Source organism: Euleptes europaea, chromosome 1 (genome assembly GCF_029931775.1).
Source record: "Euleptes europaea isolate rEulEur1 chromosome 1, rEulEur1.hap1, whole genome shotgun sequence".
Classification (NCBI taxonomy): Eukaryota; Metazoa; Chordata; class Lepidosauria; order Squamata; family Sphaerodactylidae; genus Euleptes; species Euleptes europaea.
Window position 1 is genome coordinate 17,003,350 of NC_079312.1, and position 15,957 is coordinate 17,019,306.

The following is a 15,957-nucleotide window of genomic DNA, read 5'->3' on the forward strand; positions in this document are numbered from 1 at the left end:
ACAGGGCTCTACCAGACCAATAAGGTTGCTGGGAATGTTTGTATGGTGGGGATTCCTCAGCAGAGAGGTAAGCGTGGAAAAGCCTTCCCTAGAGGCAGGGAGCTTGCAAGCCGTTTGTCTATTGCAGGCTAAAGGCGCGTGCCAAGGTCTTTTTGAGCTTTGTCTCAGTTTCTCGCTTGCCTGCACGCAGCAGGATCTGCACCCTCTTCCCCTCTTCGATGGACAGGTGAAAATCAGCTCTGGATTCACCAGCTCTGAGCCCCGGTACGTGACAGAGATACAAAAGTGCTCCTGACCCTCTCTCTCTTTCCTTCCAGCTAGAAATGCAGGATACCCAGTTCCAAAGCCAGACCTGATCTCCCGCCTCGAAGGAGGGGAGTTGCTTTGGCTACCTGATCCACCAGAGATCGCCGAGAGGCAGGTGGCTTCAGGCTCCAGCTCAGGTAAAGAGTCTGCAGTGCCGGCTGAGATTTCCCTTGCTGATGCTGGTTTGGCCCAGTTCCCCTCCACCCCTGGCAGTAGTAAATGCAAGCATTAATAGCTAAGAGGTTTGGCTCTAACCATTTCCAGTTGGTGCCCACCACTCTCTCTCAGAATTGCAAAGGCCCTGGGAGGCAGCATCTTGTATCTTGAAACCCCATGGGGTCGCCATGAGTCAGCTGTGGGTTGGCGGCTCTTTCCACCACCAATGGTGTGTTCTGCTTTGTCAGTCTCTGTTAGTCAAAAGATGGTGTTCAAATCCTCTAAATAAATGAAATCGATTAGCATCCTCATCAGATACTCGCTTCTTTGCTGAAGTCAGGATTCGTTCTTAATCTTCCTGTTTATTCCAGCAGATAACGACCGTCCAAGTGAGAACACAGAAGAGCTTCACCCACCAAAGAAAGAAATTAAAATAATATTGCACAGAGTCCAAGAGAGCATTTCCAAATGTCAACAGAGAGGAGAAAATTCTGAGATACCCTGTAGATCAGAGAGACCTCAAGGAAGGCACAATGGAAAGAAAGGTGCCAAGACGTCTCCTCACAAGGAGAGTGGTGGGGATTTTATTCAACCGTCAGATGAAAAGAGAAGTTACAGGAATGAGAGACCAAAGGCATGCACAACAGGGAGGCAAGAATCCTCCCCCAAAGATGGTAAGAGGGAAGGGTTCTTTGGCAGAAGGGTGGTACACAGATAGTTGGAGAACTCTTAGAGCAGCAAAATCAGCTGTATTCTCAAACTGCAAATGAACGTCTGTAAATAACCCGGGATGATATTTGTGAGCAACCCCCAAACTGGAGAGTAATGGTATCAGTGTTTGACTGGAAACATCTCTAATAGATTTCTTTCTCGCCTAACGTGAGACAAGGTAAAGCTCTATCTGGACTCTACAGCCTTGGATTGTGGGTGAAGCCTCACGTGGTGAAATACTCTTCTAGTGAAAGAAGCTTCCTAAAGGGTAGAAAACTAGCATGTCAAAGGCTTCTGTATAACATATGGTTTTTGTGTGTACTGCATAGTTTTTGCCTATTTGGGGAGGGGTGGATCCCACAAGGCTCTACCCCCAGTTTGAATGGATTGGATACAGGTTGAGTGCCTCATCTCCAGTTCTGTGAGGACTGGGCCTGGGAAATAGGTCAAACTCTTCTCCTACCCACATGGACCCATTTTTCAGAATTTTCTGGGTCAGCTTCTAGCTGTGAGGCAGTGATGTGAGCAGATTCAGGTGTAACATTAGTCATGTCCCCCATGTGCTAAACAGCTGCTTTAGGCTTGCGCCCCAAGAGATTTACTCCCTCACAGCTGAGCCCTGGTTAAGGAGGACCATCAAGGAAGTGGCAGAGAGGCAGGCAATGGCAAACCATCCCCTCAGCATCTTGTATCTTGAAACCCCATGGGGTCGCCATGAGTCAGCTGTGGGTTGGCGGCTCTTTCCACCACCAATGGTGTGTTCTGCTTTGTCAGTCTCTGTTAGTAAAAAGATGGTCTTCAGATCCTCTAAATAAATGAAATCGATTAGCATCCTCATCAGATACTCGCTTCTTTGCTGAAGTCAGGATTCGTTCTTAATCTTCCTGTTTATTCCAGCAGATAACGACCGTCCAAGTGAGAACACAGAGGAGCTTCACCCACCAAAGAAAGAAATTAAAATAATATTGCACAGAGTCCAAGAGAGCATTTCCAAATGTCAACAGAGAGGAGAAAATTCTGGGATACCCTGTGGACCACAGAGACCTCAAGGAGGGCACAATAGAAAGAAAAGGGCTAAAACCTCTCCTCACAAGGAGAACGGTGGGGATATCAGCAAACCATCACATGAAAAGAGAAGACACGGGAGTGAGAGACCAAAGGCATGCGCAGCAGGGGGGCAAGAATCCTCCCCCAAAGATGGTAAGAGGGAAGGGTGCTTTGGCAGACGGGTGGGACATAGATAATAGGAGAATTCTTAGAGCAGCAAAACCACCTGAGTCCTCAAACTGTGGATGAACATCTGGCCCATAACTCGTGATGTTATTTGTGTGCTGCCCCCAAACTGGAGATAAATGATATCAGTGCTTGACTGGAAACATCTCCAAGAGATTTATTGCTCGCCAAACATGAGGCAAAGTGGTAAAGCTCTGCCAGGACTCTACCACCTTGGATTGCAAGTAAGGCCTCATGTGAAGGAATATTCCTCTGTGAAAAGAAGCTTCCTACGTGTAGAAAACTAGCATGTCAGAGCCTTCTCCGTAACATCTAGTGTTCTACCTGCATGTTTTTTATTTATATGGAGAGGGGTGGATCCTGCGAGCGCCTGAAGCGGACCAACTACCGTGTTTAGTGGTTATGGTTACAGAATTCATATCTCCCTAAAGAGATATATTATCTTACTTAACGTAACCACAGCAGGTAGAGACACAACCCATTTGAACTGTTAACGTTCTTTTTATTGCTAAAGCTTCAAAATAATAAATGTATAAATGTAAAATGAGAGTAATGAAATAAAATAGGTTACGTGAAAAGTTCTAACAGATTCTAACAGCTGAATATAATGTCTTTAAAGAATGAAATAAGAGTTTATATACCCCATCACCGAATACAAGATTACCATACCGGGAGAATTGTGTCAGACAGCACGAATGTCAGAAAATCTTCAACTCTTTTTCTAAATTCTAAGTCCTCCAAATCCATCGTAGTGAAAACACTACAGATGTTATCAGGTATCATACTATGACCATCCATGACAAAAAAATTAACATAGTTCCATCTGTGGATGCTTAAATCCAAAGATTGCAGCCGCTGAATGATAGGACAGATCTTTCTACAAACGAGAGAAAAGCCCCATGTTACAGAAAAATCTGTAATCTTAAAAAAATAATACGCCAGGGGTTTAAAATCCCCCCAAATAATAGTAGTGCTGTTACCTTTAGGAAATGAATTCCCTCCGAGATCTCAGTGGCCATTGTGAAGGTTGTTCAGCAACCACAACAATACTGCAAGCCTTCAAACCATAGTTTCCTAATAAAAGGGAAGGGGAGGTAGAAAGGCCCTTTCCAAGGCTATTTTGCCCTCCGCCCCTGCGCCTCAACCTCCTGCCCTGGAGGGAGGACTCATCAGGCCCAGGTCCAGCACCAACCAGGCAATTTGCTTCCATGCCGTTTGCACAATTCACCCAGTGCTGCTTTCACATCAAGGACTTCCCACGGTTCTGTTACAGACTTTGACATATGGGACCATGTGGAATGTTGTATTTTATGTATTTTTAGTTAATGTTAATCATAGACAGAATTTTTCTCATTTCCTGAATCATTGAGCTCCCGTCTCTCCCTAATATTAGTTCAAGCAGTCAGAAACTGCTTTCAGCTAAATTGAATGTAAGAGACCTTGAAAATATGCCTAATCTTACATCAACAACGAACGTCTCCTTCTATTGCTCAGTAGAATGAACTGAGAAGTGCTTAACAGTTTATAAACATATAAAGCTGGAAACATGTTCTTAGCTTTATAAAATATAGGTCTTCAATACAGTTGTGGTTTTAGACCAGGGGTGGGGAACGTCAGGCCCGGGGGCCATTTAAGGCCCACGAAATAATTTGGTCTGGCCCTTTGTGGGTCCTGGCAGATCACTAGCTCAGAAGGATCTAAGCCTGGTGATCCACCCCCTCCCACAGATAGGAATAGCCTCTGTTCAAGGCGGATGTTAATTCGTTTTGATGAGAAAAGGAACCTTCCACCCCCCCATGCATGAGAGTAGTTAGCTATGGAGCTGCTAAGACCGCCAAAGAAACTGTGTTAACCCTTTCCCACCCAGGCCATGGAGAAACGTATTCCCGCTGTACTCCAAGAGGGCTGGGGGAGGAAGTGGTGACAATGGAGGGGAGTTAAAGGGGGCAGGGCCAGAATGTGCAGGGTTTTCCCCCCCAGGTTTTAGCCAGTGTGTCCTAATTTCATCCCTGCAGGCAGAGGTAGCAGGAGCCAGCTGTAGAATCTGGCCCTGAACATATGGAGCAGGAGCAACTCCAGCATGCGGCTGGACAGCTATGAACGGCTGGTGCAACAGACCATTCTGCGCCACCGGTTGGATGCCTGCCTCCTTGCCCGCATGGGGGGTAGGTCATCTGGGGCAGCTGCCTGCTTGGGGCTTGGTCGGCTAATTTTTAGGTTGATAATTTTGTATGGCCCGCAAATGATGTTATAAATATCCAAATGGCCCTTGGCAGAAAAAAGGTTCCCCACCCCTGCCTTATGGCATTGCTTCCAGCTTTGCTGACACACACAAATCCCTCTCACCATGTTAAGGTGTGCATCCAAAAAGAGGACGTCCAAAAGGTAGAGGGGGCGACATCCAAAAGGTAGTCAATTACTCTTTTCATTTGCTGATGACCACAAAGGGCCAGTCCTTTGCACAAATTAGCATAACAGAAGATGATTGCCTGCCTTTTAGGCAAAAGGGAGGGGAATTTCAGAAGTGTGTGGAGATGTCTCTGCCAGTACATGGACATAAAAGAAGTTTTGTAAAAGGTATTGTGCTATTTCTATGCAGCAATGGCCATGGTCCTCAAAATAAAATAAGATAAACAAAACAGGGTGGGCTGAGAATCCTGAGGGTTGAGCCTGTGTGGTGTAGTGGTTAAAAGTGTCAGCCTAGTATCTGGGAGGCCCAAGGTCGAATCCCCACTTGTGTCATGGAAGCTTGCTAGGTGAGGTTGGGCCACTCACATCTCTCAGCCCAACCTACCTCACAGGATATTGTCGAAGGCTTTCACGGTCAGAGTTCATTGGTTCTTGTAGGTTATCCGGGCTGTGTGACCGTGGTCTTGGAATTTTCTTTCCTGATGTTTCGCCAGCAACTGTGGCAGGCATCTTCAGAGTAGTAACACTGAAGGACAGTGTCTCTCTACCTCACAGGGTTGTTGTGAGGATACAATAGAAGAGTAGGATATAAGCTGCTTTGGCTCCTCATGAGGGGGAGAACACGGGGGGGGGGCTCAGTGCACATCTGGTTTAAAAGGAAAACCATGGTTAAAAATCAGAAGAAAATTATTAACCTGGGATGTCTGGAATCTCCATTCCAAGGTTGATTTCACACAGAAAGGCATGAGCAGCCAGACTACCACAGAAAATCCCCCTTGTGTGGAATCAGCCCAGGTGTGGCGAGGCCATATCTGGGTGCCACACAACTTACCTGGTCCCAGTAGGAGCCTCCGCACAACTTGGGCGACTTAGCCAAGTCTGGCAGTGCCCTCCACACCACTCACTTGAGCAATCTGTACAGTACAACTTTTGTAGCTTGGCCAGACTTTTCACAGGAAGAGGCTATTAGCAGAAGGAAGGAAGGAAAGCTGAGTGTGTATCATGTTGCCGTGTTAGATTTGGATCTGCGAGATCCGGGCTCAAATCCCTACTCTGCCATGGATGTTTTGCTGGGTGACTTTAGGACAGCCAAACGCTCTCAGCCTCATCAACTTCTTGTGGTTGTTGTGAGGATAACATGATGGAGAGGAGAATGATGTAAGTTGCTTTGGGTCCCTATTGGGGAAAAGGTGGAGTATAAATTAAGTAAATGGTAAATAAAGCTGAAGACTGGGGGAGGGGCTGTGGCTCACTGGTAGAGCCTTTGCTTGGCATGCAGAAGGTCCCAGGTTCAATCCCTGGCATCTCCAGTTAAAGGGACTAGGCAAGTAGGTGACGTGAAAGACCCCCGCCTGAGACCCTGGAGAGCCGCTGCCGGTCTGAGTAGACAATACTGACTTTGATGGACCAAGGATCTGATTCAGTAGAAGGCAGCCTCTTGTGTTCATGAGTGGAGAAAAGAAAACTTGGTTGTTAAGTAGGGAGAAGAGAAGAAAGCAAGGAAAGAGGAAATAATGTGGGGAGGAGATACAGGACTGAGAAGTCATTGTGGGTACCCTGCTTGCAATGTCTAAATTTGGTCCTTAGTTCCTACCTTCTGAAGAGAAGGAAAGAATTGTGACTATGTTCTTCATCACTTTTCTCCCAAACAGGCGCTGAGCAGATAAAAGAGAAGGAGAAATCTCTGCAAGCAGAAAATGCTCCACTGGCAACCCCAAAAAGGATAGAATTACAATGGGTCCAAGAGGGAAATTCCCAGGAATGGGGGGAAGGGGGACAATATGAGACTCGGAGAGGGGCATTGAGGCACCAAAGAAAGCATCCTCAGAAGAAAGCCAGTCCTTGCATGAAAAGCTACAACGACCGCTATGAAGAAAGAGTCCAAGAGGGGAGTCGCAAAGATGGGACTCAGAAGCCACTCACAGATCAGGCAAGAACCTCCTCCCATAACACCAGCAAGACAACCCATGCAGCAGCACAGCCGTTTCAATGCCCACACTGTTGGCGGAGCTTCAAGCATCGCAATCCACTTGTTATACATGAGCGAACCCACACAGGGGAGAAACCCTATTCATGTTCAGTCTGTGGGAAAAGTTTCAGCTGCAGATCAAACCTTTTTAGCCATCAGAGGGTCCACACAGAGGAAAGGCCGTATAAATGTTCCGATTGTGGGAAAAGTTTTAAAGCTGCTAGAGACCTCAAGGGTCACAGAAAGGTCCACACTGGAGAGAAACCATATCCATGTCCAGAGTGTGGGAAAAGGTTTGGTGATAAGAGGCATCTTCTTAGACACGAGAAAACCCACACTGAAGTGAAACCATTCAAATGCTCACACTGTGGAAAGGGCTTCAGATTGCGAGACAGCCTTGTTGTTCATGAGAGAATCCACACAGGAGACAAACCTTATAAATGCTCAGACTGTGGGAGAAGCTTCAGTTGCTGGTCAAACTTCAGCAGGCACGAGAAAATCCATGGAGGAGAGAAACTGTATAAGTGTTCAGATTGTGGGAAAAGCTGGAGGAATAAGGCAGGCCTTACACTGCATGAGAGAATTCACACTGGCGAGAAACCTTACCACTGCGCAGAGTGTGGGGAAAACTTTCGGAGCAGCTCAAACTTTATAAGACATAAGAGAACCCACCGAGAAGACAAACCATATGAGTGCCTGGAATGTGGCAAACGTTTCCGTCACAGGTCTTCCCATATTCACCACGAGCAGAGAATGCATAAATATCCATGCTCAGTTTGTGGGGAAAGTTTCAGTCAAAGTTCAGCCCTTCAACGTCATACAACTAAACACACCGGAGAGAAACTATTTAAATGCCCACATTGTGGGAAAGGATTTATAACAAAACATAAACTTATTCGACATGAGAGAGTCCACACTGGAGAGAAACCATACTCTTGTTCAGAGTGCGAGAAGAGTTTCAGCGAAAAATCAAGCCTCCGTCAACACATGAGAGTCCACACAGGAGAGAAACCGTACGAATGCTCCCTCTGCGGGAAGAGATTCAGGCAGAGACCGCATTTTGTTGAGCATGAGAAATTCCACCCTGGAAAGGAATCCTATGAGTGTTCAGAGTGTGGGAAAAGCTTCAACAATTCCTTAAGCTTGCTGAGACATCAGAAGATCCACATGGGTGAAACTCCCTACAAATGCTTAGAATGTGGGAAAAGCTTTGCCTCAAAGAGCGGTCAAGAGCAACATCAAAGAATCCACACAGGAGAGAAGCCATATCAGTGTCTGGATTGTGGGAAGAAGTTCAGTTTCAAAGCATCCCTGCAGGTACATGAAAAAGGACACATTGGAGAGAAGCCGTTTAAATGCATGGAGTGCGGCAAATGCTATATTAATAGTTCAGGCCTCATAAGCCACCACAAAATCCACATGGGAGAGAAAGCATCTAAATCCTCAGATGAGAGGGAAGGTTCCAGGAAGAGGACTGACCTGCCCCAATATGAGAGAGTCCACACACAGGAAAAACCTTTCCAGTGTGCACAGTGTGGGAAGACGTTTGCAAAGAAAGCATATTTGGCTGCACATGGGAAAATGCACAGATGACAAGGGAAGCATTAGGAAAACAGGCCAAAAGTGAAACTATGCTGTGAAGTCATAGATAATTATGGGTTGAAGAATCTGTTGTGAGTTAATCTTTGCCCAACTCAGTTTCCGCCAACATCAGGGCTGATATTCTCTCCTTAATTCCTATGAGCCCTCCCCAGCTTCCTTTGCTCATAGAATCATAGAGTAGGAAGGGACCACCAGGGCCATCTAGTCCAACCCCCTGCACAATTCAGGAAATTCCAAACTACCTCCCCCCCACACCCCCAGAAGATGGCCAAGATGCCTTCCCTCTCATCATCTGCCTAAGGTCATAGAATCAGCATTGCTGACGGATGGCCATCTAGCCTCTTCTTAAAAACCTCCAGGGAAAGAGTGCTTACCACCTCCTGAGGAAGCCTGTTCCACTGAGGAACTGCTCTGTTAGAAAATTCTTCCTAATGTCTAGACGGAAACTCTTTTGATTCAATTTCAACCCGTTGGTTCTGGTCCGACCTCCTTGGGCAACAGAAAACAACTCGGCACCATCCTCTCTATGACAGCCTTTCAAGTACTTGAAGATGGTTATCATATCCCCTCTCAATCTTCTCCTCTTCAGGCTAAACATACCCGGCTCCTTCAACCTTCCCTCATAGGACTTAGTCTCCAGACCCCTCACCATCCTTGTTGCCCTCCTCTGGACGCGTTCCAGCTTGTCTACATCTTTCTTAAATTGCAGTGCCCAAAACTGAACACAGTACTCCAGGTGAGGTCTAACCAGAGCAGAGTAAAGCGATACCATCACTTCGCGTGATCTGTTGATGAGCTGTTGATGCAGCCCAAGACTGCATTTGCCTTTTTAGCTATCGCATCACACTGCTGACTCATGTTCGGTCTACTAAGACCCCAAGATCCTTTTCACACACACTACTGCTGAGACAAGTCTCCCCCATCCTATAATTATGCATTTGATTTATCCTACCTAAATGCACAACTTTACATTCTGTAAAGGCCCTCCTGCGAATCAAGCTAACTATTTTTTTTAATTGATTATACTGGAGACAGATGGATGCTGATTGCAAAACTTAGTTGGGTAGGAAATACAAGACTCTTAAATTGAAATGGAAAGTCTGTAGGTATTATAGGAATTATTGGAATAAATGCATTCTGGACTGTAGTTATTGTTGTCTGTTAATCGAGCAGGATTCTGAAGAGGCGGCCTAGAAATTTTCTAAATGAATAAATAAAATTGGGTTATTACTTTGCAAACACTACAGTGTGTGGGCTAAAGCTTCTAACGCAGCCTTGTGAGACACGGTGCACTCATCCCACACTATTTAATGTTATGTGTATTTAATGCAAGTTTGATTACTGAAAGAGTCGTCTGTCTCTTGCCAAAACCATCACAGCAATAGCCGATGGAGCAGCAGCCAGAATGATGATCCTTTTTTGGAAAACTAGTCAAAAGCAGATCGATACGAAATGTCTTTCGTGTTCCCCCCGGTGCTGCATCTGTGAAAATTGTGGAACTCACTGCCACAGGATGTGGCGAGGGCTGCCAGCTTGGAAGGCCATGAAATGGGAGTGGAGAAATTCATGGAGGGCGGGGCTCTCAGTGGTTTCTAATCATGATGGAGATCTGCTCCCTTCCTTCAGTTCATATCACTTACTGGGGAGCCCTGCCATCAGCGGAAACTTTTATCCCAGGCGTGTCTATACTCATGATATAGCAGAAGCTCACACAAAATAAGGTGCAAACCAGTGAGTATTTACAGTACAAAAACCAAAAACCGACAGAGTAACTAGCCTTGTGAACACCAACTCCCCAGAGCTTGATCTTACATATGCACACTTCTTATTTACATATATACAGCCAATCACAATACAGACTCAATTGGTGCTTATATCAGCCCAGTACAGGTGATCTTAATTGAATAATTGGCAACTTCCCTTACTCAGCACTTTACAGCATTTGACAGCTGTCAGACTAGATCACTGGGATCTGTACATATGATCCTGAGCACAAACATTTCCTACATGACAAGCCCAGGGAGGCGGACGCTGTCGCAGCGTTCCTGCCTGTGGGCTTCCTAGAGGTTCCTGGTCAGCCACCGAGTGAACAGACTGCTGGACTTGATGGGCCTTTGGTCCGGCATCCAGCGTGGCTCCTCTTACATTCCTATACCTCCCATGTTGAAAACAAGACAACTGTTCCTTTGGTCCCATGATAAGTTTGGCTTGTTTTCTCAGATAAAGAGTCCACGCTGTCCAGGATCATATGCAATCTTTGTGACAAATTTGCTTGCAAGTGCTTTAACGGTCTCCTCTCTGTATTTCTGGAAGGCCAAATGCTTTCAAATGAGAGCCCGCCATGGCTGGAACGCAATCGTCAGTAATTCTGATGACTCGATTAGCAATTGGGTAGTTATTTATTTTATTTAAAATATCTCTGCCCCTTTCCATCCCATTCAGGCTCCCCCAGGTGGTGAACATTAGAACGTTTCAGATATTAAAAGACTTTTCAATTGCATGAAAATATTTAGGATAACTAAATCATGTAAACACATTAAACTATACAAGCAGGAAGGATAAGAGCAAGGGAACGCCAAGCAAAACAAACTTCCCTCTCTGGCGGAAGTCAATCAGAGGGAGAGAGGGATCTTTGGGGGCGGGGGGGGGAGTACGTCATTTCACTATCTGGATTTTATATTCTGACTTGATTTGAAATGGAAAACGCAGCATACTAGAAAACAGTTTTTATAGCGCTTTCAGAGGGTAGCTGTGTCAATGTGCAGGAGAACAGCTAGATTTGAGTCAAGGAGACTAGGCTGAAGTTGGTTACTTATTCCCAGTTCGTTCCCTATTCCCAATTCCTTATTCACATTTCCTAGTTCCTGAATGTTTTTGAGGACCATTCAAAAGCTCTGCACCCCAAAATATGGATTGGACCACCACATATCATACACCCTCACATTAAGGGGACTGTGCCCTCCATGATGGCGCATGCTGAGTTCTGGTCCAAAGTCCGGTTCTTGTGCCAGCTGCTCCCAAGGGGGGTGACCCAGGACAGATGCACATACAGACACTGGGGCTCAGCTGCACCCCAAAATAATCTTTGGGTCACCCCAAAGGACACATCCCCACACTTCAGAGACTGTCCCCTGCAAGAAGACATACAACGGTGCCCAGTCCAAACACTGGTTCTGGAACCAATGGCATCTTTTTGGGTCCCCTCCCAGAAACCCGTATTGCAAAGAAGATGTGAATAAGGAACTGGAGCTCTGCACCCCAAAATATGGATTGGACCACCGCATATCATACACCCCCACATTCAGGGGACTAAGAATTTCTGTATGAGGACCTGGAACAGTTGTGTGCCTTCTGCACCCCAAAAGAAAGTTTGGACCACCACATAACATACACCCCCACATTCAGGGGACTGTGCCCCACAAGGCAATGTGTGCAGAGTCCTGGTCCAAAGTCCGGTTCTTGTGACACCTGCTCCCAACTGGGGTCCCTCCAGGACCAAGGCAGACGCTGGGGCCCAGCTGCACCCCAAAATAATCTTTGGACCACCCCAAATTACACATCCACACATTCCTGAGACAGTCGCCTGCAAGAAGACATACAGCAATGCCCGGCACAAACACCGGTTCTGGCATCCGAGAGGGCCCATGCTGTGTCCTGGGCCAAAGCCATGGAAATTTTTTCTTTTGATTGCTTTCCTTGAAGATGCCTATTGCAGCCACAAGTCGTTTTCCCTGAATAGTATCTTTCATGATCTCAACAAATTCTGCTGGTCTGTGATGAAGCTTGGCATTCAGGGCTCGATTCTTAACAATTCTGAACCAATTTTCAGCAGTAGACTTACTGTCTCTGGTTTGGGGCCACCGTTTGGCCTGCAGCATAATTCCACTCCATAGTCCGAGTGTATTTAGAGAGCAGTTTCTTCAGTTCAGTATTGTAGTAGATGTTGGGCTGTAAAGCACTGTTCAGTATATTCAAAGTTGTCTTGTGGGATTAATTTTACAAATGGTGATGCCTGATATGTAGAGTCCAGCGGTGTTTCCATGATATCATCTTTCTAATGGAGGTCTTGATCACTTACTGATATTGTTTGGTTTTTCAAAGCCTCTTTTACAGTGCTGACTGCCACCCTACAAGCTTCCGTAAGATATTTAGTACCAAATATAACGGTGAGGCATTTAATAAGTTCACCACATTCTTGTATAGTTGTTCCATTTTGCAGCAGTGCAAATGAGCATAGGGAAACCTTCCTTACATCTCTTGAAAGCTTTAACTTACTGACATGGTTTTTGCTGGGCAGGATCATAGTGTCTGGATTTCCAAGGCATTTTAACAAACCACAGACAATGACAGTGTTACACAGTTTGCCAGGGACAATGGACTGATTGCTCTTTGATTGTGTGTGTTAAGTGCCGTCAAGTCACTTCCGACTCATGGCGACCCTATGAATGAAAGTCCTCCAAAATGTCCTATCTTTGACAGCCTTGCTCAGATCTTGCAAATTGAAGGCTGTGGCTTCCTTTATTGAATCAATCCATCTCTTGTTGAGTCTTCCTCTTTTCCTGCTGTCCTCAACTTTTCCTAGCATGACTGTCTTTTCCAGTGACTCTTCTCGTCTCATGACATGACCAAAATACGAAAGCCTCAGTTTAGTTTAGTCATTTTAGCTTCTAGGGTCAGTTCAGGCTTGATTTGATCTATAACCCACTGATTTGTTTTTTTGGCAGTCCATGGAATCCGTAACCCTCTCCTCCAACACCACATTTCAAAGGAATCTATTTTCTTCCTATCAGCTTTCTTCCGTGTCCAGCTTTCACACCCATAGATAGTAATAGGGAATACGACGGCATGAATTAATCTAGTCTTGGTGGCCAGTGACACATCCTTACACTTCAAAATATTTTCTAGCTCCTTCATGGCTGCCCTTCCCAGTCTCAATCTTCTTCTGATTTCTTGGCTGCAGTCTCCCTTTGGTTGATGGTGGAGCCAAGGAATAGAAAGTCTTGAACAATTTCAATTTCCTCAGTGTCAACCTTAAAGTTGTGTAATTCTCCTGTAGTCATTACTTTTGTTTTCTTGATGTTCAGCTGTAGTCCTGCTTTGGCACTTTCTCTTTTAACTTTCAGCAGTAGTTGTTTCAAATCTTCACTATTTTCTGCCAATAATGTAGTGTCATCAGCATATCTCAAATTATTAATGGTCCTCCCTCCAATTTTCACTCCACCTTCATCTGAATCTAATCCAGCTTTCCTAATTATATGTTCTGCATATAGATTGAAGAGATAGGGAGATAAAATACATCCTTGTCTTGATTACCTGTCTTGCTCTTTGATTACCTTAGAACTTTTAGTTAGAAAGGACAGGTGATAGAAAAAGAGAGGAACAATACCCAGATTATTCGGAAAAGTACCGTTAAGTATTAGTTATACATTTCCAGATGAGTGAAATTGTTTTGGGAGAGTTTTCCCAGGAAGAAGGAGATGATTCAGAAGGGTGTGGCTATAACTATTTTGCATCTTGATGGTAATCACTAGGAATATACTTCTGTAAAGGAATGATTCCAAAGTCCCTGAATAGAATTGTAATTACTGAGTTAACTGCTGTCAGTTACCAAGTGACCTGCAAGTAGAGCTTTAACACATATGCTAAGAGAGCTGATAATTTCTCATTTGTCCTGGAGCCACCACACTTAGGAGCAGCTGGCAGCAGAACTGGACTTTGGACCAGGACCCAGCACGTACCCCCTTGAAGTGCACAGTAGACAGTACCCTCAATGTATGATATTTGGTGTATGATATGTGGTGCTCCAAAGTTAATTTTGGGGTGCAGAAGGCTCACAACTGTCCCAAACATTTATTCACGATTCAGGATTTTCAGGGGCCACCACAAATAGAAACAGGTGATGCCAGAACCAATGTCTGGACCGAGCACCACTGTATGTCCTCTTGCAGGGGACAGTAGTTCCCTATTCAAAACCTCTTTGCAATACAGGTTTCTGGTGGGGGGGGGGACCAAAAAGAAGCCAGTGGTGCCAGAACCGGTGTTTGGACTGGGCACCGCTGTATGTCTTCTTGGAGGGGACAGTCTCTGGAGTGTGGGGATGTGTTATTTGGGGTGGTCCAAATATTATTTTGGGGTGCAGTGTCTGTATGTGCATCATTCCTGGGTCACCCCCCTTGGGAGCAGCTGGCACAAGAACCGTACTTTGGACCAGGACCCAGCATGCGCCATCATGGAGGGCACAGTCCCCTGAATGTGGGGGTGTATGATGTGTGGTGTTCCAATCTATATTTTGGGGTGCAGCTAGGCCCCAGTGTCTGCCTTGGTCCTGGGGGCACCCCAGTTGGGAGCAGGTGTCACAAGAAACAGACTTTGGACCAGGACCCTGTACACATTGCCTTGTGGGGCACAGTCCCCTGAATGTGGGGGTGTATGATATGTGGTGGTCCAATCCATATTTTGTGGTGCAAGCTCCAGTTCCTTATTCACATCTTCTTTGCAATATGGGTTTCGGGGGGGACCCAAAAAGATGCCATTGGTTCCAGAACCAGTGTTTGGACCAAGCACTGCTGTATGTCTTCTTGCAGGGGACAGTCTCTGGAGTGTGGGGATGTGTCATTTGGGAAGGCCAAAGATTATTTTGGGGTGCAGCTGAGCCCCAGTGTCTGTATGTGCATCTGAACTGGGTCATCCACTTTGGGAGCAGCTGGCACAAGAACCGGACTTTGGACCAGAACTCAGCATGCGCCATTGTGGAGGGCACAGTCCCCTGAATGTGGGGGTGTATGATATATGGTGTTCCAATCCATATTTTGGGGTGCAGAGCTCCAGTTCCTTATTCAAAACCTCTTTGCAATACAGGTTTCTGGGGGGATGGGACCCAAAACGAAGCCAGTGGTGCCAGAACCAGTGTTTGGACCGTGCACCACTGTATGACATCTTGGAGGGGACAGTCTCTGGAGTGTGGGGATGTGTCATTTGGGGTGGTTCAAAGATTATTATGGGGTACAGCTGAGCCCCAGTGTCTGTATGTGCATCTGTCCTGGGTCACCCCCCTTGGGAGCAGCTGGCACAAGAACCGGACTTTGGACCAGAACTCGGCATGTGCCATCGTGGAGGGCCCAGTCCCCTGAATGTGGGGGTTTATAATATGTGGTGGTCTAATCCATATTTTGGGGTGCAAAGCTCCAGTTCCTTATTCAAAACCTCTTTGCAATACAGTTTTTTGGGGGAGGACCCAAAAAGAAGCCTGTGGTGCCAGAACCAGTGTTTGGACCAGGCACCGCTGTATGTCTTCTTGGAGGGGACAGTCTCTGGAGTGTGGGGATGTGTCATTTGGGTTGGTCCAAAGATTATTTTGGGGCGCAGTGTCTGTATATGCATCAGTCCTGGGTCATTTCAGGCTACAATGGTAAACACGGCTAAGCATCCCCAAGATAAGCTTAGGACACGACAGGACAGGCAGATTAAACATTGGCGCAGCTGGTGGGAGAAAGGAAGAGTGAAACAGTACACAGGGTTTACGGGCATGGCAACCAAGGACTTGGTATGTAGCCAGTAGCTGGCCTGCTCAT

The 15,957-nt window shown here is 46.0% G+C and overlaps 2 protein-coding genes across 2 annotated transcripts in view; both read left to right on the top strand.

Annotated features, from left to right (window-relative positions):
• The window catches only part of LOC130472681 (zinc finger protein 620-like), a 36,053-nt gene that overhangs the window by 2,030 nt on the left and 18,066 nt on the right, over nt 1-15,957 (top strand). Inside the window, exon 3 of the mRNA XM_056844087.1 lies at nt 318-443. Coding sequence (XP_056700065.1) covers nt 318-443 — 126 coding nt within the window. The remainder of the gene's footprint in view (nt 1-317; nt 444-15,957) is intronic.
• On the top strand, nt 6,662-8,377 carry LOC130491538 (zinc finger protein OZF-like). The gene is made up of 2 exons (XM_056865296.1): nt 6,662-7,496; nt 7,656-8,377. The coding sequence occupies exons 1-2, from the start codon at nt 6,662-6,664 to the stop codon at nt 8,375-8,377; spliced, it is 1,557 nt and encodes a 518-aa protein (XP_056721274.1).